The following is a 22,774-nucleotide window of genomic DNA, read 5'->3' on the forward strand; positions in this document are numbered from 1 at the left end:
TTGGGTCAACTTGAATTTGGCATTTAACTTTGCAATCTTTTCTTAAACAAAACCCACTGAGTCTGGTCTTTTGTGTAACTGGGTCGCAACAGAACAGATTTCTAGGAAAAGTCATTATGGAGTGGCAAGGGCATCACCGCGAAGACTAAAGTTACAGACCGAGCCGGTTGATAAAGTTCCTATCATATGTCATGTCAAGCTCAGGGATGTTTTCGTTTGCATCTTATCGGGTCATGCAGATGTGAAGAGACTCGTTGTGACATTCTGTATTAAGCTTACAAATGCAATGCGGTCTTTTATCGCCAAATAAGTCCGAAAACCACTGCCTCAACTTGCAAAAGGGCTTCCCCTGTGGAAATAGCAGACACAATACAATGGCAACACATTTTTCTTAAAGACAATCTGATGCATATGTGAGTGAAACAAAATACAAATGTAGGTTGGGATTAGGCATGGGCCGGTATGAGATTTTGATGGTATGATAACCTTAAGCAAAAATATCATGGTTTTACAGTTTCACGGTATCACTGTATTGTGGTTACAGCTCTAAAATGTGTAATTTTAAAATGTCTGGCTAAAAAACTACTTTTTTGAAGTTGAAGTCAAGTTGAGCCAGGCATGTGATCAGCTAAAGACAAAAAAGAAGGTATTAATAGAGTTATAATGAATATATTAAAAAGTATTAATATAGTTGTTATTATATGATACAAATAATTATTATTATTACTTTTTATTTTACAGAACAACAGTAAATTTACAATACTAACATCTATGGATGTCTTTATTACTTTCAAACATTAAATAATTGAGCTTCTATAATTACATCACAAACGTTGCGATTTGAAGATCGCACTAAGACACATTACATCACATCCATGCATTGTCAAAAATCATTTAAAAGTTACCGGGCAACTGGTGAATAACATCGCTTCAGCGCCTATTTTTACTCGCATTTGGCACTTTGAACCCTGGCAAACATGTTAATAATGTCCTGCAATTGGAGGCGCAAGCTCGTGCAGAGCTGTTTGAAGCAATCCGTCCATTAAAGGTGCAATATGTACGAATTTTGCAGTAAAATATCCAAAAACCACTAGGCCAGTGTTATATATTTTGAACACTTGAGTACTTATACTATATCCCAAATGTTTGCAACTATTTCTAAATCGTGAGAAAATTACAATTTTAACCAAGGCTCCAGGACGTGTGAGGAGTCGCCTGTCAATTGCATCATACCCATGTTACCATCGGTTTCTGGTTTTATTTTGTAGAAACCATGGAAACACCAAAGACACTTTAATATATTACATGTTTTAATAGACAAGGGAACAACTGTTTTGATATATTTATAGACAGAAAACTAATTATTGTTATATAGTTTAGTCTTGTTCAAATCTAATTTTCTTGATTTTTTGTGAGTACCATGCTTTACCATGCCTCAGAGAAAAACACTGTTTTGTCAAGTAGCTAACATAGCATAATCAGATGCAGCTTTATTTTTAGTAACAGTCATACAGCATTTTCTCCATCATACAATACGTTTTAAAATTAATTCCATGCCATTTATCAACACAAGCCATCCAATATTTAATATTATATTCTAAAATCGATCTAGCTTACTGCAGTGTGCAATAGGGCTGCACGATATATCGCATGAGATTGTCACGCGCATTTCGTCAGTAAAGCCGGTTCCCTGATTACCGCTAAATCGCCATCACCTGCTTTCAAATGTTGCGGCATTTAATAGACAGAGCCGTAGATCACTGAAAAGCCACGCAATATCGTGTTCATATCGCAGATGAATCGCTTCGATAATGAACGCGATATTGCGTGGCTTTTCAGTGATCTACGGCTCTGTGTATTAAATGGCGCTCCATTTGAAAGCAGGTGATGGCGATTTAGCGGTAATCAGGGAACTGGCTTTACTGACGAAATGCGCGTGACAATCTCATGCGATATATCGTGCAGCCCTAGTGTGCAACAGTGTCTCACAGCAGCCACCAAGCGAATGCACAGAGTAACATTTTCAACACACTCAAATGTATCTAATATGATAAACAGAGCTGCGTTACCTCATACTCATGACCGGAAAAGCGGAAGTGGCGCAGACGACTGTGACATAATAAAAGTTCCGCTGCTCGCGGCGTGTGTTGCGCAATCGCTCCAGCGGCCTCGTTCACCTCCCACAACACTCCTGTCCTGCTCTGCTTCATACTACAGTAATGTTAATAATCGCATCCATGAACATGATTTCTGCATGAGTCCTATCCCACTGGCTCTGATGTGAAGACCACATGTGAAGACCCAAGATTCTGCACTCAAAATTGGCGTCATCAAGCTACGCCTTTGTTTTGAATAGGCCTCTAGCGACCTCTAGCGGACAGAAAATATTACATATTGCACCTTTAAATAAATGTATTAGAAAACGTATATTTAGTGATTAAGGCCATTTTGCGATTTCAATCATCATACAGTTACCAGCCACACCCTTCACCTTCTTCGGCCATCCACACAGGTGACTGACTGACTGCTTGCACCAACCGGAGGGGGAGTGGTCCTGTTACTCTCTACCTGCATACAGCCTGAGGGATTCCTGCACTTTCTGTCTTTGACGAGACATAAAAAACAGCTCATACCGCAGGAACGGTATCACAGAAAATTTGAGTGGTTTTGAAACCGTGACCTTTTCAAACCATGGTATACCTTGAAACTGGTAACTGGCCCATGCCTAGCTGGGATAATGTCAGGGATTGATTGGATAATTAAAAAAAAAAAAAAAAAAAAAAATGCCATTACCTACCAAAATATGTGCAGCCAAAAATGAAAGCCATTTAATCGATTTTGAAGGAAGATTACAAAGACAAAAATGTTTTTTTTTTTTTTTCCTTTGGAATAACGTGAACAGTAACACCAGGAACACATGCTAATTAAGAAAAGTTTTGGTTTCTTGTTCACTTTTAGGTTTCCAAGAGGTTTGGAAAACACTCCAAGTCATTCATCCTTATCAGGTATCATGATTAGACAGAAATCTGGGTACTTACTGGTTTTCAGATTGCACAGGACAGGGTAAGCTGTAGGTCTGATGGGGGAAGCTCCAAGGGTTGTTGGCAAACACGTGGCTCTGAAATAGAGGAAGTGAAAGGTTTAGAGGCGAAAGTTTAGGTGTTAGGTAGGAATGCACCACTGCTACTAAATTACTGGCTGATATGATAAACTAAAAAGAGTAGATGCAACTATTATGTTATGGCTGATAACCAAAAATTCTAAAATTCTAATAAAAAAAAAAAAATGAAAATGGCATTAAACATATTTATAGATATTTATATTTATTTATATAAATACTAAAGCTATTTTTAAAAGGAAATTTACTAGAAAAACTAAAACTAACAAATCAAGTGAAAATGAAGAAAAGAACACACCAAATCAAACAGAAACTAAAACGATTAAAATGTTGAGCAGAGCCAAAAGTAGCCTGCATAAAAATAGCGAGTCATTCTGTCTACATCCAAAATGTGTGTCCACAGGAAACCCCCTTCATTTATATAAATAATATTTAGACTCATGATGACATCACTGTACTCCAACACCGCCCAAATCTTGACATTACTGTTCCTTTTTCCTCTTTAAAACCATCTTTTTCTTTGAATTTTAATGAACACTGTCACAGTACAAGGTTAAAGGTATTCAAATGAAAAGGCAAGATAAAGGTATTCGAATGAAACAGCGAGAAAAAGCATCGCTTTATCAGGAATTGAGTCTAGCAACTGTTAAAATGACTCTGTCACCACAAAGACGTCATTCTGGCACCCACATACACCAAAGTCTTGAGGTTTTGCCAGATATCAGAATGAATGACCTGAGTTTTTGAAAAAGGAAACTAGTGACGAACATTACGATTATGAGTATTTGGCTAGGTACAGTAGCTTAGCATTGTGTCTTGCCACAACAAATGTGCTGATCCTGTACCGAGAGGGTGGTGTAGTTTTGTGGTTAACAATCCAGGCTGGTAACCAAAAGGTTGAAGGTTCGAACCTAGGTCATGTTAGTGATTGGTGCGACCACTTTCACACACTTACACGTGATGCTAAATGAAAGAGAGCTAATCTGAGTTACCATAGGGGGGGGCAGGACGAAAGCCCCGGCATCCAGCTGAGGTCCGTCTGAATGTGAGAAGCTGTGCCCGTCCATAGCAGGCGGAATGGAGAGCGATGGCATCAGACTGCAGTCTCATACATGATGGCCGAAGCCCACACTGTATAAACCTAAGCGATCCAGTCAAAGTCTTCCCACCATGACCTGAGTACACAAACACAGGAGACACGGCACATCCATAACGGTGGAAAAACAAGTTGGTGACCATAAAGAATCAGTTATGCTGTCAGTGTAAAGACTCTCAACAGGAAGAAAGACTCAAATGACACAAACAGTCATCTGGAACAACACTAGGGTGAATAAATGATGACAGAATTGTTATTATTATAGCATAAAATTATTCATTCCTGCTCTGCAAACTCTCTGAATAGATCTATTATCATCAACTAAAGGAGCGTAAAGGTTCACACGACAACCTTTATGAAGGCTTTCATTGATGAAGGCTTTCATTGACTATGCAACCTTGTGTGCTGGCTCTTATATACAAAAGGATAATATTTAAGTAGAGTTCCTTGTGAACATACAAAATTGAGACATGGAGCAGTTCAAATTAAGAGAACAAACATCTTGGAATCACATGAAGGGAGAACAAATGAAATGCAAGGGAAATTCTCAGAAGCCTGAAGAACAAAACAACTTGTGTTTCTTGTTAGGAAGTTGATAATATGCCAGTGAACAGTCAAAAGGCAACAATAAACAAGCTGATATAGTTATTTTCATGTTATGTCTGATAACTGATAGGTTAAAATTCTATACTATTTTGTATAAATAAACTCTAAGTGAATTTAGGCATCACAACATTATTATATACAGTCTAGAAAAAGGATATTCATTTTGAGTACCATTACTACCATCATTATTATCATTTCTATCATTATCATTTCTATTATTATCATTACATTTAACAGTGTTAAAAAATGATCACTGTTTTTAAAGATTAAATTTAAGTGAACATTAAGGCACGGTCACAATAGTCAAATTTCAGCAAAATTTCACATGCAATAAAGGTCCATTGTCTATTGAGCGATGTATGAAGCACCACTCACACAGAAGTCACTTACAAACCAAGCAGGTTTCTCTTGGTCAGTGTTTGGTCAGATTGCATGACCAACTAAATGACCGAATCTCGCCCATGAAAAATGTGCAGAACAACAGTAAATGGGACCACACATTTAGACGAAGGAAATGGTAATAATATTATTATTTAATTTTATTGGTTAATATTATTTTTCCTTTCCTGCACAGCCTTGATTATGTCAGTTGAAAAGAAAAGTAGCAAAAAGTCTAAGATTATGAATACAATATGTTTTTCTCTAATAATGTGCATTGATAAATCATGCATAATGAGACCAGGGACATCTATTATGAAAGTAAACAAGATTATTGTAATTTCATGTTGTCTTTAAAAACACTCCGAGGTTACATCCATATTTCGTACGCCATCGAATGCCTGGGCAGTAAATGCATCCCAGTAAGAGGAGGTGTCCATCTATCTAGCCCCCTGCCACAAAGGACAATCAATACTGATTACTATTGAGCTCCCAAATGTCCTCTTCCAGTAAAACACCATTATCTTTACTGGAAGACAAGGGGGGGAAAAAGATGAGAAAGCACCCAAGATAGATATTTTCAAGGAACAAACTGTACACTGGTTTATTTGAAATAACATTCCAGAAAATTAAAAAAAAAAAAACACATAAAAGGTCTATTGAAGGAAACAAACTGGGAAGTTGTATTCAAAGAGAAGGAAGCCAAAACTCCATTTGAAACTCGACATTTGATATTATGCATCTTGTTGCACTGTAAATTAACTAATCAGTATATTTGGACATATTACCTGTTTTACCTTTTACTTGAACATCTCATAATTTTTTGAGTTTTCTTTCTATTTCCTTTGCTCCATCCTGTATGCTCCATCCCACTACTATTCTCAAGGAATGTTTATGTATTTGTTTACAATTTGTTTCAAATGTATAAAAATAGTGTAAAAAAAAGTAATCTTGAAGAATTCGGCAAACTATTACTATAAATAACCTTTTTAAAAATAGGTTTGAAGATAAAGTCGACATTATTTAAGTAGAATTGCTGTGTTGGGACTGATCATGTTGCAAACCTGTTGCATCTAAATGCATTGTATTTCAATAAAAGGATTTATTATTTAGGAGGATTCATTATTTACTAAAAATAGTATGAAAATCAGCAATGGCAGAGACAAGGAGGGGGAATTCCTTCAAACAAGAAAGAAAATCCTTTGGTTTGGCTTTCAAAACCAACCAAGCAAAAAGAACTGAAGTTTAAAGGATTAGTTCACATCAGAATTAAAATTTCCTGATAACTTACTCACCTCCACGTTTATCTCTTTCTTTCTTCCGTCAAAAAGAAATTAAGGTTTTTGAAGAAATTGCAGTTTCAATGCAGATTCAAAGGGCTCTACACAATCCCAGCCGAGAAATAAGGGTCTTATCTAGTGAAATGATCTGTCATTTTCCAAAAAAAAAAAAAAAAAAAAATATATGTACTTTTTAACCACAAATCTTGCACTGCACCACGCATTACGTTCCAACGTAATCACATTGGAAAGGTCATGCGTGACGTAGGTGGAAGTACCGAGCAAGAACAAAAGCGAACGTGCAAAGACAAACGCCCTTTACAAAAAAAGGTAAAATGATGTCGGACAATTGTGAAGTTGGAGGAGAAAATGAGATGGAGTTTTTAGCCCTACCATAGTACTTCCGCCTACGTCACGCTTGACCTTTCTAACGTGACTACGTAACACGTGGCGCATCGCAGAGCAGTGCAAGACGAGCATTTGTGGTTAAAAAGTATATATCACTTTTTTTTTTCTTTTTTTTTAAATGACCAATCGTTTTGCTAGATAATACCCTTATTCCTTGGCTGGGATCGTTCAGAATCCTTTGAAGCTGCACTGAAACTGTAATTTGAACCTTCAACCCATTAATAGCCATTAAAGTCCACTATGTATATATGTATTTCCCAAAAACCTTAACTTCTTTTCGACTGAAGAAAGAAAGACATAGGATGACATGGGGGGTGAGTACATTATCAGGAAATTTTAATTCTGAAGTGAACTAATCCTTTAAGGTCTGGATAAAAAGTTCCTGTCTGATAGTCACATTAGAGGCTTGCAGATGGTGTGAATTTCGAAAGCTAAGGAGATTATTTCATGACCTCAGCGCATGAGACTGTTGCCACAGCATGGTGCCTGAGGCGCATGGCCTGATGGATGCCTCACGCGGTTCCTCTAATCTTCTCTGATCTCTCGCAATGGGATGTCTCGTCTTTCAGGGAATGGAAAGAAAAGGAAACATGCATAATGTAAGGGAAAAAAGTCCTCAGGCTTGCGGTGTGGCATGGATCACAATCAGGGGTTCCCCATGTTTTCCTCAAGAGTTAGTTAAGGTCACCGCTCACATTCTGATGTGTCACAGTGAGCCGGAGCGCGTGGAAGTCATCCAGGAACGTGTGACTCCAGTAATCCAGCTCTGTCGCTCATCCTCGTGAGCTTTCACAAGGGAAAAGCTCCAGATTTTGTCAGCTCAAGGTTCCCCGATGTTCTTGGATCAATGAACCTCTTATGTTCTGATGAGTGAAATTATCTAGAAGGGAGGAAATCGTTCTGTAACAGTTTATGCATATAATCAAGTCAGGAGGGATTGTGATTTAAAGGGTTAATTCACCCAAAAATGAAAATTCTGTCATTAATTACTCACTCTCATGTCATTACAAACCCTTAAGACTTTCGTTCATCTTCGGAACGCAAATGAAGATCTTTTTGATGAAATCTGAGAGCTTTCTGTCCCTCATAGACAGAAATGCAACTGAAACTTTGACGCTTCAAAAAGTTCATAAAGAGATCGTAAAACTAATTTTAGCTTTTCCGTTTGAGCTTACGGAAGAGGTTTGTTTTCGCACGACAAGCAGGTTTGGTTGAGCTTCTGTTCATGTTCGCTGATCAATGTTTATATGTGAAAACCTAAATTCAATCTGTTCATCATAAAAAATGATCAACTCTCTTCAGAAAATTTGGACTAATTCATATGGATTAGTTTTATGATCTCTTTATGAAGCGTCAAAGTGGTAGTTGCGTAGCTGTCTATGGAGGGACAGAAATCTCTCAGATTTCATTAAAAAGATCTTCATTTGTGTTTCAAAGATGAACGAAAATCATACTGTGCGTTCACACCGAGCTCCGGCAAGAGCGGTGCGGCGCATCTTGGACTGTGAAAGCGCAGAGGAAAGTTGAAGTCAGGTCACCTTTATGGTAATGAGCTATGACGCGGTTCGGTGGCAACCAATCGGAATGTAGAGGTCCTCGCTTGAGAGGATTCCGATTGGTTGCCACAACTTGTCATTTACTTTGACCCTCCCGCTGGAGGCGATTTGAACGCACAGTACAGCGTTGTTGGCAGGGCAGCCAGGGCGAATTTTGACGCTCTCGCCGGCACCGGTGTGAACACACATTTACGGGTTTGGAAGGACATTTAATTGTTGACAGAATTTTCATTTTTGGGTGAACTAACCCTTTAACATTGATTTAGAGGATGTGAGCAAACATGGCACAGCTTTTGTCTTCTGTTTGCTTAATGTGGTTCGATGCCAAAACTGAGATGCCTCGTGTGTCCTCGTTTGCTCTTTGTCTCAGTCCTTCATCTCTGGGTAAAGGTCTTGTTGGGCGACTACACTAGGAAGAGCCAAACGAGTGTGTTATCTGGCCACAGAGACCGACTTCAACAGGTCTCACATGACAGGCTAGGAAAGCCGAGCTTGCGAGGGCAGACGATCCCAGGAGATAGAGGAAAATCATGCTGACACTTGTTTGGAAACAGTCGAAGCTAATGCAATTACAGAAACAAACTAAGCATGCTAAATGCGGCCAAACGTGTTTGCAATGGCAAAGCCAGACACATTGATTAAGAGATTAAATATTCAAGAGGGGAAAAAGTTACTCTACTAGTGCTGTCACATTCAAAATGCTGCAAGATTAATGGGGTATTTGGGCTAAAAAAATTGTTTTGTTTAATTAAGCTCCCCCATCTAGGGATGCATGATGTTCTAAATTCCAGCCAATACTGATAAGCCGATAACTTAATCAAATTACTTATAGTGAGTAGAATGTCTGTTAGGGGACCATAAAAATTAATTGTTGCCAGATAATATCCAGACAGTCTACCAAAACTCTAATGACTGGTAGTTGATATGTAGTTGCAAAGTTAGTAGAATGTCTAAAGTGGACTATCGAAATACTTTACTTTTAATTTATTTAAACAGAATAGTATAAACACTAAAAAGTAAAATGAAATGTTTTAAATTCTATAAGCGAATTTAGGCATCACAACATTGAAAAATGGATATTCATTTTAAAAATTGGCTAAACATTACATTTAACGGTGTTATTAAATTTTTAGTTTTTAAAGATTAAGCTTGAGTGAGTGTTAGATAATTTCAAAAGTAATCTAAATGTATAAATAGGAAAAAATAGCAATACATTTAAAAAATATATATATATTAATTCATTTAAAAAAAGATAACTGATACGACACTGACATGCACTACCATTCAAATGTTTGGGGACTGTAGCTTTAATTTGATGAAAAGTCACAGTAAAAACATTTATATTGTTACAAACGATTTCCATTTTAAATAAATGCTGTTCTTTTGAACTTAAATTTTTCATCACAGTTTTGGAATCACAGTTTCCAAAAAAATATTAAGCAGCACAGCTGTTTTCAACATTGATAATAATAAGGAATGTTTCTTGAGCAGCAAATCAGCATATTAGAATGATTTCTGAAGGATCATGTGACACTGAAGACTGGAGTAATGATGCTGAAAATTCAGCTTTGTATCACAGGAATAAATTATATTTTAAAATATATTCAAATAGAAAACTGTTATTTTAAATTGTAATAATATTTCACAATATTACTGTTTTACTGTATTTTTGATCAAATAAATGCAGCCTTGGTGAGAATAAGAGACTTCTTTCAAAAACATAAAAAAAAAAAAATCTTACTGACTCCAAACTTTTGATTGGTACGAGTATTTTGCACCACAGAGGCACAGTGTGTATACTCTTTGGTGAAATTAACCTTGAAATGGTTTAACTTTGTTATTTAAAGCCAGGATAGAAGAAAGCATTTTAACACTGGACATTTAATTCTAGTGGTAAAAATTAAAGCAGTCAAAAAAGAGATTCAAAGTGAAACTGAACAGAATGGCTAGATTGTTCCAGAGTTCTGTGAATAATCTAAACAGCTAAAGGCAAATGGTAACCATGGCAGTAATAATACTCAAAATGACTCATTCAAAAGAAAACTACACTACTTAAGGTGTATTTCTATATTCCTACCCAGCTTATAGCTTTGTATAATCATGATTACAGGCAATATTGTCTATCTGGGTGGGACATTTACTATTATCAAGCATCAGCAGAATGAATTTTAAGTCACTGTGAGTCATACCAGGCTTTCATTTCATTGAAGAAGAGAGCCATCTCAGAGGTTTACCGATGTCATTCAAAAGCTACAATCAATGGAGGCTATTCAAAGCTAAACCACGTTAAAAGGGATGCGTATTTGGTGGCTTTATGAAGTCTTTTTCCAAAAGACTTAATGATTCATTTTGTTCAGCACATCAGCAACATTAAGCTAAATAATACATGATTGAAAATAAGAAGAAATGTGGTGTTGAAAATGAGGGCAAATTGGAGCCAGGGTCTAGTAGTAAATCTTCCAATATTAGCGAAGCTAAAACTAAAAAGGTGGATTTGTCCAAATGTGACGTTTATGGCATCATGCACCAATAAAAATGGTCATGGAAACTCAAGCTACAAACTCATGTTAATGTTATTTTATGTTTTACCTGTTTTTATTATTTGAATTAATATAAACATCTGAAGACCTGGAGGATAATATCTACATTTAAAAAAAAAAAAAAATTGATGCATTCTCCAGCGAACTTTTAAGGGACATTTGCAAAACCAAGAAAAAAAAATGTTCATAAAACATAAGAAACTGAACTTCCCAGGGAGTTTTCGGAGAACATCAGCATTTAACCAAAAAAACAAATAAATAAAAATAATCTTGGTTATGCAGATACCAAATGCTCCATGTAGAAAAGATAAAACATTCTTAAAACATTAAATAAATAAAAAAAAAAAAACTGGACACATTCCTTGGCGAACGTTTGGAGGACATTTTCATAACCAAGAAAAAAAATAACTTTCTTATAAAAAAACTACAGAATGGAATGATGCGGCACTATTTTAATGAGCTTCTAACTTGTTTTAGAAAAAAGAACCAGACAACAAACCGACAGTCAAAACTGTGTTTTACAATATTAAATATTAGTTATATGGATTTATTAGTGACAAAAACGACCACTCATGAAAACCAAGACAAGGTAATAAACATTCAGGAGCTGATCTAACAAATGGCATGTTCCTCTGAATATGCATTTAGATATGCTTAAAATAAACCTATGAGGACACAAACGTATGCTGCCTTTTGTTTCTCTCACTGGTCTATCCGCCGTCTTACTGTCAGTTGCCGCCCTCTTCCAGCACAACTCTGACCCAGTTGCAGAGGGTGACGCCTTCTCAATCCCCTCCAAACCCGAGCAACTCCGGTCAACCGAGAGCCTTCATTTCTGCCTGGGGTCACGAAACCAACACTGAACCGCACTTCTGCTGATCCGACTAAATGACAGAGCAAAGGCTGCATCCAGCAAAACAAGCCACACGCACGCTCCTGGGATGCCGTCAAAACCAAGAACAGCCCTAATTTGCATCCAAAGGAAAAAAGCATTACATAATATTACATAAACTGTAAAAAGAGACCCAAGGAAAGCTAATAAAGATATTTAGAGGGCAGAAATTCAGGGATGGATAACTAAAAATACCACTGACTTCATCCTCAAACTATTTGTTCAAGAAGAAAATGCAATTGCATTGGTGAAGTGATCTTATACAGGAAAACAAGGGCTTTTTCACAGAGAAACTGATTGAGCGGCTAGCTATGGGAAAACTGGGGGTGGACAAACCACCACAAGATTTTGAAGCCACTCTTCCTGACCTCAGAACAACTCTAAAAATCCCTTTTTCACTTACAAACAATAACATCATAAGCATTAAACAACATTAGCTACATTTACATGGACACCTTTTGTTTTAATCAGAATCAAATAATTCCGAACATAGTGTTTACATGAAAGCTAAATAAGTGATCGGGTTGATAAGCTTCAAATCATATTTGATCTTTTGACATGCGCTCAATGCATGAATATTAGGGGTGAAACAATATATTGTGTCACAATATATCGCAATACAAAAATGCAACAATATGTAACGTGGATAGTGACACGTTAATCTGAATTGTACATAGTTCACCCAAAATGAAAACGTTTACAGAGTTTTAGTGTTTAGTTTAGTGTTTTAATGTTAGCTATTACAGTAACAGCATTTTTTGTAAATCAATAAACAATGTAGTATATTTATTACTCAGCTGGTAGTTTGTGTGCCAAATCCACCTATCAGTTTTGGCTACTTTTATCGTGTTTTTTTTTTTTTCCCTCAACTATATACAAAAGGAACCTGAGGATGTGAGGATTTGACTCCAGAAGTACTCTCATTCCCAATATGTGTATTTTTATTTTTATTCAAACTATTTCTTTCATTCCTTATTTCTTTCATAACCCTATTCCTCAATAATTCTCAAGATTCCCCTACTTTCGTAATTCCAAATTTAGCATTTTAATCAACAGTACATTTTTTTTTTTGTTAACCTTTTTACCATACGTCTTGGAGTATCGCAATAAAATCGTATTGTGTGTTCAGTATTGTAATATATTTCAAATTGTGACATGAGGGTATCGTTACACCCCTAACGAATATACAGCGTTTCTCGCTCTGTCAGTGCATATGAACCATCCTCCTACCATTGCTTCTTTTCTTTGTTTTAAAAAGCAAATTTTATATTTATCTATTTTGAATCCTAATTAGGAGACAATGAACACACAAAGCTTTGGGCCATGCTGCTTATATTTATCAAGCAGTAAAAACGCTTCTTCTCATGCCCAAAACAAAGCACCTGTGAATGAGAGTCCAAAGCAAGGACCACTTCCTGCACCACTTCATACGATAAATGGAAGAAGAATTTTAGATTGACATGACAGCCATTTATGACACTTCATTCAACAACAGCAGCTCGTTACGTGTGTCATACGTCATTACGCCATTTCTACGTCATTACACATGCGCAGAACTTGCCAGTTTCAGTTTTCAATCCGATCAAGTGTTTACAACTCCTATTGAACGAATTAGAAAAGATTTAAACCACCTCTTACAATCCAAATGAAATTTCAATCGGTAATCAACAGATGTTACGACTGAAGACCATGAAGACGTCACATCTAGTTCTGCTGTGGTGTACGTGCTCTGAATTTCACTATCAGAGTTAAACATTCCTTGAGTGCACATTCCATAGGCACAATCTGCGCTCAGTAGAGGAACAGTCACCAGCGCTTCAACTGCATTCTACAGCAGGGGAACTGTTTGAAACAAACCAGGATGCAGGGTTATTACAGTTATCTAAAACTAAAACTATTAAAAACCCTTCTGTTAAATGAAATAAAGCTGAAATAAAATAAAATATAAATATTAGTGGAAAAATGTAAAGGGTTAGTTGGTTCACCCAAAAATGAAAATTATGTCATTAAGACTTTGGTTCACCTTCGGAACACAAATTAAGATCGTTTTGATCATAGGCGGAGTTTCACATTTGTGTTTGGGGGGCACCTACCAGCAGAACGGGCCACGACGTATTAAAGGATTAAGGGAATAAATAAAAGTAAAAACGGTAAAAGAAGTTCTACTGCAGTTGTGAAGTAATCAATTGAAACTATTTGCAAATAATATTTTGTTTTAAAATATGCACACGTATGTCAAAAACGCAAAAAGTTTCTTGTCTTGTCACATTCAATTATGAGTTACATTTTACATTAAAACAGTGACATTTCTTAAAATGTTGAGTTGCTTGCATCCCCGGATATTAGGCCACTGTCGGTCGTTCAGCATTACTCGTGTAAAACAGTTAAATATTAATGTTTAGCTGCTACTTTTCTCATGGTTTGATTGGCCATCTCACTCATTTTGACATTGACGAGCGCTGTTGGACAGTTAAGACAGAGCAACCTAAAAACTTTTAAAACTTTTTGTCATCCAAATAACATATAGAGCTGCACATAATGGAGTGCAGAGCAGCATCAAGAAGATCAAATATTATGGGACAATTTGGACATTTCTAATTTTTGGGAAGACTTGTCCCTAAATGTCTGTGGTGGCTATATATCTAGGCTATACTCTACATTTCATACAATTATATCATGTCTTCTACATTTAAAATTTATAATGAACGCCTGCTATACAAAAGAGTAAAAAGCACATCTTAGGCCTACATAATGCAGAGAAAGCCACCTCTTTTCCAAGTTGTGTAGATGTTGATGTGGAAGCATCAAAGTTAGAGCCCTCTCTCCTTTTGGCTGTGGGTTTATTAAAAAAAAAAAAAAAAAACGATGAATAAACATCCATTTAGTTTAGTTAGCCTGATTTAGAATAAGCCTCAACTAACGGGAACAGAATGAGAAGAGTCCTTTCGCGTAAAGCGATATGATTCAGAGTTGGAAGAGAATGGGTTTGGTTTTTTAGTATTTAAAAATGATTTAGCCCTAATTTACTCTTCCTACTCACTATTATAATAGGATAAGACAAATAAAATGAGAAAATTTGAATTCTATCATTTATTTTTTATTGAATAACTCCCACAAAATCATAAATGGCTCTGGTCTAGGGGGGCAGTGCAACCCGGCACCCCCCAAACTCCGCCCATGTTTTTGATGATCTCTTACACCATGTCTACACCAGACGTGACCGTTGTCGAGTCGCATTGTGCCACTGAACACAACAAACTGACCACTGCAAAGCACTTGACTACGTCAAAAATAGAACGGGGAATCCGTTTACTCACTGTCAGAAATTTGCTGTGTTGCTTCGTGCCGCATCCAGTGTAGACAATATCACTGATTATAACAGTTATATTGTCTTTTGACGCGTCATGTTGTGCTGCTCGCATTCGATGTAAACACAGTTATGAGAGCTTTTTTGATGCTTCAAAAAGTTCATAAAGAGATCGTAAAACTAATCTATATGAATAGGTGGTTTAGTCCAAATTTTCAGAAGAGACTCGATCGCTTTTTATGATGAACAGATTGAATTTAGGCTTTTACTCGCATATAAACATTGATCAGGGAACATAAACAGAAGCTCAACTGAACCTGCTTGATGCGCGAGAGCAAATCTCATTGGTTGGTGTGGAAGCTCAAATGTACTGTGTAACACACAAGAATAAACCTCATTGGTTCTTGCATGTCAAGCAAACATGCTTGAGCTTCCATTTCCCACAAATGTAAAAAGTCTAAATTTAAACTTTTCATCATATAAAGTGATCATGTCTCTTCAGAAAATTTGGACTAAACCGCTCAATTCATATGGATTTGTTTTACGATAACTTTGTACAATTTTTGAAGCAACAGAAAGCTCTCAGATTTCATCAGAAAGACATTCGTGTTCCGAACATGAACGAATGTCTTACGGGTTTGGAACGACATGAGGGTGAGTAAATGATGACAGAATTTTTGGGTGAACTAACCCTTTAAACTAAACCCATCCATTTATAGTGTTAGTCCCGCTCATTTCCACGTTCCACTTCATCTGACTTATCTGCACACACATTGGATTTGGCACAAGTTATGCATGCCCTGGATGCCCTTTCTTGACTCAACCCAACACCGAGAGTGCTGGAACACACTCACACACACTCCTACGGCCAATTTGGCATATCCAATCCACCTAACCTGCATGTCTTTGGACTGTGTGGAGGAAACCAGAGCACCCGGAGGAAACCCATGCTGACACATGCACCCATGGCACTTCTTCCTGACACTAATTCACACTTAATACATGAACCATTACCTAAATTCCAGAAACTGAAATCTTGCATTGATGGTGTAATATTAATATACCAAGAACAGAAATGATGACATTACAGCTGCAATATTTCTAACTGAAACGCATGAATGAGATTCAATAGGGGCTGAACAAGGAAAAACACTCAGCCAAGATAGCTAAACGGAAGCAGGAAGGGTTCATAGCCCGTGTCCCAGACTACTATCTTGAGTTAAATCGCTGCTAGAGAGATTTGTACCCTCCCTGTACTACACAACAGAGCTTTGTGCACCAAACTACGAACTAGCTCTTTGAGCCAAAACTAACAAAGGAACAGCTAATAAATAACCAGTATCATGAACTGAAGTGCATTAAACTGTCACATTTTGATGGATAATTTGTACTATTTCTGGCTGCATAAATTATATGTAATTATTTTTAATTGCTAAACATTTATTTTTGTCTTCATTTTTACAAGATTACCAATTACATTTAGGCTAGATGACACTGTCAAGGAGAAAGCAACATTTTTTTAATAAAATGAAAAACTACAGAAGATTTACCAGGTAATAATTCATCAGTCATGCTGGATGACAAGCCTTTTCCTTTAAAGAAGTATCAGTTTCATGTGATAATCATCTAATCTTGAACGATTAGTTCCACATAAGTAAAATTATAAGAATGTTATTTTTTAATTTGAATGTTATTTTTAGAGTTTAGTTGGCAAATTTTTTTTTTTATTTAATATACTTTCATTTTAAAGAAAGTTTAAACATACACATAATGAGAAAAAAAAAAACATACAAATAATTCCTTATTTGTCACTGACCATGGTGCTTAAATGACATTAAAATAATGTTTTAATACAAAAAAATCTAAACGATTCTAAAAAGGCCTCAGTTTAATTTTACATGTGCTATTCTGTCTTTACAAAACAAAACATGGCCATAACTGCTTTTGTTTCCCTGTCTAGACCAAGTGATGTCAGCTTGCGTCATTGGTTGGAGAACAAGAGACTTCTAATTGAGCTTCTCTACACTCTGCTGGCAAAGAAAGAATAGGGAGGTTTGCGTGACTTCTGCAGTTACACAATCCTGTGTACACCACTGTCATATCTGAGCAGCAAGGCTGATAAGACCAGAATAAATAAAAGGCAAACACTATTATAACTCACTTCTCCAAAAAGTTTTACTGAGAACGAATGACAGGCACTGCGGTCCACCAAAACCATGATCATCCCTTCATTGCTTTTCCATGGAAGGGTTAGTTTTCATCAGAGCAATTCTGTGGAAATATTATGATTCCCAGTAATGACTGGCCACTCAGAGAAGTGAAAGAGCAACAGTCAAATTTATGGTACAATTATGAAACACACAATATATCAATGATTTATTAGTGGTCTGGGAAAAATCACTTGGATACTAAACTAAACAACAAGTTGATATATTTACAGTACAATATGAGTTCAGACAAGCCCAGCTCTAGCCTGAAGGGTTTTCACTCTTGGTTTCAATATCACTCATCCCTTATTAATAAACCTATTTCATCCACTAAATTAGAAATGTCACATTTATTACGTAGTGTATTAGAGATCCATTCAACACACTGACAAGAAATATCAACTTTACGCAAAGACAGCTAAGTAAGTTAACGTTACTCAGATGAAAACAGAAAGTTCAACTCCTAACAGAAACTTGTCAGTTAAGAGTCGAAATTAACGGTCAACATAAAAACAAATAGTTATTTTACTCGTTTAAAACCTGTTAATTACAGGTATTTACACATTTTTTTGTTTTACTACGCAACACAACTAAATGAACTTATATTTGTCTCTCAAAACTTTTCTCGTCTAAGTGACTCTTTATAACATCACTTCAGACATCGAAACTAACCAAATGTTCGAACTAATACCTTTATAAATACACAAAGGCACAAAATAGCACAATACAGCACAAAAAAAAATATTTAAACGTTAAATAATTTGACGTTTTCGTAACTGACAAACCGACTGCGCTACCTACACGCACTGCGCGTGCGCCAGACAATACAGACACCGGCACACAAACAACTCTGTAACTCTGACTTAAGACTTGCTTACTTGAATAAAAGAAGCTCTCGAATATATTTCCCAGTTCTTTTCCCTCGTTAGATGCCTTGGGAGTGGTGAAAAAGAGAATGGCCCTGGTTTTGTGATGGGGTTTTTTCTCAGCTCGTCACACTTGAAGCCATGTTGAACTGAAAGCCGATACTTCCGCGGCTGCCCTTAATGACACGTCTGACTGGACGCGAGTCAACCCAACTAGTGTACAGAACGCGACGCGTCTGTCAGGACTCTAACGTCAACGCCCAGAGCAATGGCCAATCAAAGACGACGTGTTCGTTGCCGAGTGAAATGATTCGTGGATTGTGAAGCGAGCGTTCTACTGTCGCGTTTGCGTCGCGTCTCTCGCTGGCAGAGGTATTATTAACAAATGACGTATGAAATAACTAAATAGTCGTGTTTTTTGTCAGATAGTCCCGAAGAAGCATTATATGTCATTTTATGTTGTTTAAAAAAATTTTTTGAGAGTGTTTCACTGTTTAGGTATCATTTCTTCGTTTGTTGCGAACCCTGGTGGATACAGAGCTAAATGACAGTTTTTTGTCTCATCATATCATATATCATATCATATAACAACTTTATTACAGACTGAAAAAAATAAAATAAACAACATACCAAAAAAAAATTTGACAGACTAGGATATTACAAAGATGCAATGATATGGAACCAATGTCTCCACAAACTGCACTATATGGGTCAAGATTCTATTCTATTCTATTCGATTCTATTCTATTCGATTCTATTCTTAAAATAAAAAGTATAGACCTGTGGTGATTTGGTGTTTCAAGAAATATGCTAGTTACATGATCAATCACTTTAAATATTTACTTATTCAGCACACTGTAGACCAAATAATGTTGATTTATGACAAAATAAAAAAGGCACATTTGGCTTGATTATTCTCGCACTGTGTAAACTGGTGAATTCAGGTAAATTGGGAGCAGTTATTTCAATTATCCTGAATTAACCCTATGTATCTGACTTTAAATTTCTCATAATGTGATACAATCACACCTCTTTTTCATACACAAAGAGAGAACTATTCTGTGTATAATACTGAATAAATGTAACTGTAGATATTGTGTGTGTTGCTAGTTGCCCCTAGCTGTTATTGCCCCTGGCATCATTTACACAATAAGTTAACTGAAAAGGAAGTATTGTTTGGAATGTACACAGAAAAAGCAATGCTAATATTCTGGTAGTGCAAAGGAAAATGTCTCAAAGTTTTTATAAGTATATCAATTTGGACCAAAATCTCTGAGGAATGTTTCCAGCACCTTGTTGAATCTGTGCCACGAAGAATCAAGGCAGTTCTGAAGGCAAAAGGGGGTTCAACTCGGTACTAGCAAGGTGCACTTAATAAAGTGTGTGTCTACAATTCAGTACTATACTACACTATACTGTACTGTAATCTACTGGAATGACCTTTATGTTGCAAAACAAAACTGTGGACATAAGTCTGCAGATAAGCGCTCATGCGATACAGCCCATATATCCACCAGGGTGCACTGTAACCAAAGAGATGGCCAAACACTTACAATTTAGTATATAAAAGTATATCTTGTTTTATTTATTTATTTATTTTTTGAAGAAAAGTGAAAAGTTTGATTTTGACATGACATAAAGCAGTGATATCTAAGTGGGTGAGCTATATAACATAAATATAACATATATAATATGGATGTTCAATTGTTTTGAACTGACATAGGATGATCAATTGTTTTTCATGCATTTAAAATGTATTATGAAGAACAAATCAATGCATGAAACAGTAACAATGTAAAAACTGTCATAAACATATTAACTTTGACTACTGAGTTAAATAAAATTACAACAAACATATGTGACAACTTGCCCCAGCCTGACATTTATAAAAAGTTCAACGATTCAGTTAAAATCAAAATTAATTATTCAAAAATTGGTTGTTTTGAGCTAGTAGGACAACACAAAAGAAGGCTGAGGAAAGCCTGTAAGTGTCTTCTCTGCATTTCCAAGAGATCTCGTCTGCCAATTTTATTATTAATATGTATTATTATTACATTATTATACTATTATATCATTGTACTATTCATTACTCACTATTTTGTTTGCTATTTTTTATTTTATTGACTATATTATTTTACAATTTATGCTATATATAGCCAGCCCTCACACCCGGGCTAACTGCCACCTGTTGGCATCAGGAAAACAGTGAATAGTGGGCGACATGCATGTAAGCAAGTGAATACAGGAGAATTATGGCAAAGTCATTTCAAAGTGCCACACTTCCTGCTGCCAACAGGTGGCGCTTTGACTGTAACTGAATATTACCATGTAGATGCCTTCAGGCCAGGACTATTATTAAACATGTGAAGTTTGGAGCAGTTACAACAACTTCCTGTTTCGTGGAGTTAATCACATACATTAGCACTCAGCCAAGTGTTGCATGATTTAGTATGTTTGGTACTTCATGGCATGTGGAAATGTATTTCTGGGAGTGAATTAAAGTGTAAATCGCCATTTCCTGTTGACAGCAGGTGGCGCTATGACTAACTGAATATTGTCAAGTAGATGTCTTTAGGCCAGGTCTCTTATCACACATGTTAAGTTTGGGGCAGATCGGACACTGTATGCCTGAATTACAACAGCTTCCTCTTTCATGGCAAAACATTAGCCGCCATGGACACACCCTTCAGCGAAAACTTAACATTTTTGCAGTTTAAGATTAGACTGACAACATATGATGTTGAACTGGTTAAATCTCTATGAGGAGTTAATCACAGTGTAAAACATGTCATTTCCTGTTTCCAGCAGGTGGTGCTTAGACTGTAACTGAATATTTGCATATAGATATCTTCAGGCCAGGTCTCTAATAAAACATGTGAAGTTTGGGCCAGATTGTATACCTGAGTTACAAAAACGTTCTGTTTCATGGCGAAACATCAAACTTTGTCAGGCCGCCACGGACACGCCCTTCAGCGAAAACTCTAGATCTTCACAATTTAACGTCTCAAAGGCCTTTAGATTAGACTGACCAAATATGATGTTGATCTGATTAAAGCTCTAGGAGGAGTTTGTTAAACTACAACGTGTGGAAATGGCAAAAACTGCCAAAATTTTGCAGAGAAAATTCAAAATATCTCACTTCCTGTTGGGTTTTCAGATTTTGCACCCAGGGACTTTTTTGTAGATATTGGGCTGTTACATGCGTCTATCAAATTTCATAACTGTACGTAAAATGTAGCGCTAAGGGCGCTTAATTGAAATTTTGTAGGTGGCGCTATTGAGCCATTTTGCCACACTTAATTCTGAAACCCATATCAGATGTAAATTTTCACCACTTCTGGATTTTCAAGCACGTTTAGGCCCTCAAAAATGCGATTCATTTCGGAGAAGAAGAAGAATTGGCCGAGCAATTACAATAAGGTCCTCACACCATCGGTGCTCGGGCCCTAATAACAGGCTAATATAGGCTATTAATAATAATAATATGCTATAGAATGAAACTGCTACATACTGTATAGTGCACTATTACATCTGACGTTATATTAGTCGACACAATTTCATACAATTTATACTACTCTAGTTGTACTATAATCCCCAGTTTCATAGACAAGGCTTAAGCTAGTCCTAGACTACAATGCATGTTTGAGCTGTTTACCTTAAAGCAACTTGTGCTGACATATCTTAAAATATGTCAGTGCCATTGATTTGTCTCAAGATGCTCAACAGTGTACGTTTATAAAAGCTGCTTAAATATCCTAATTGAACTAAGGCCTAATCTTAAACCCTGAAACCAGGCCTGTCCATGAATCGACTTAAAGATTACCTCATTTTGCTCAACAAGATTGAAAGATCAAGTCAGTAAAATAATCCAATCTAAGTGTTGTAAAGGAAAGTGCAAGCCAGTACAGCAGAGGGCGCTAACAGACTGTATTATTATAACTGCCTGAATTACTCGCGTTCTAAAAAGGAAGTTGTTTTTAGTTTGTAGTGGAGCGGCAGGCAAAAGGAAACCAGCTCTTTAAGTGTTGTTAATACTGTTAAAATCTTGCTTTGGTGGATTTGTGCGTGTAGAAAACCAACCACATCTCTATCCACCTGTAACCTGTAGAAGTAGCAAGCTGGAATAAAATGATTACAAATGGAGAACAAAGACTCGTGCATTCTAACAGATGCCCCACAGTGATCATAACTTCAGACTAGCAACTTAAACCTTCATTACAAATTGGTCCTTCGAGCCGGAGGTGATTACTGTGGATGAAGATGGCTCGTGCTCCATCAGACAGAGACTTCAGACCAGATGATGTTCGTCCCCGCCGCCAAAGGAATCCTCCTGTCTGGCTAAAGGAATATGAGGTTGATTTTCCACGTCCAGTAGTATTTGACCAACCCAGCCAACATTTTTTGGAAATGAAAGATAGTGGAAGATATTATCAGAGATCCGCCGAGATGACGCCTCTCCCCAAGAGCTCCATTCCCCACAACTGGAGCAGAGAAGACATGGAAAGAATGCCCTCAGCTTC

At 36.7% G+C, this 22,774-nt stretch overlaps 1 protein-coding gene across 3 annotated transcripts in view; it reads right to left on the reverse strand.

Annotated features, from left to right (window-relative positions):
- The window catches only part of si:ch73-63e15.2 (protein strawberry notch homolog 2), a 55,798-nt gene extending 37,312 nt beyond the window's left edge, over positions 1-18,486 (reverse strand). For 2 of the 3 annotated variants that reach the window (XM_048165082.1, XM_048165074.1), the window contains exons 1-3: positions 18,267-18,486; positions 4,111-4,293; positions 3,039-3,118 (exon numbers count right to left, since the gene is read on the reverse strand). In XM_048165082.1, the coding sequence (XP_048021039.1) occupies positions 3,039-3,118; positions 4,111-4,212 (182 nt within the window). In that variant the 5' untranslated portion in view covers positions 4,213-4,293; positions 18,267-18,486. The remainder of the gene's footprint in view (positions 1-3,038; positions 3,119-4,110; positions 4,294-18,266) is intronic. The other variant, XM_048165090.1, reaches the window with a different exon arrangement.
- Between the last annotated feature and the right edge of the window lie 4,288 nt (positions 18,487-22,774).

The sequence above is a fragment of the Megalobrama amblycephala genome, linkage group LG2 (assembly GCF_018812025.1).
Source record: "Megalobrama amblycephala isolate DHTTF-2021 linkage group LG2, ASM1881202v1, whole genome shotgun sequence".
Taxonomy (NCBI): domain Eukaryota; kingdom Metazoa; phylum Chordata; class Actinopteri; order Cypriniformes; family Xenocyprididae; genus Megalobrama; species Megalobrama amblycephala.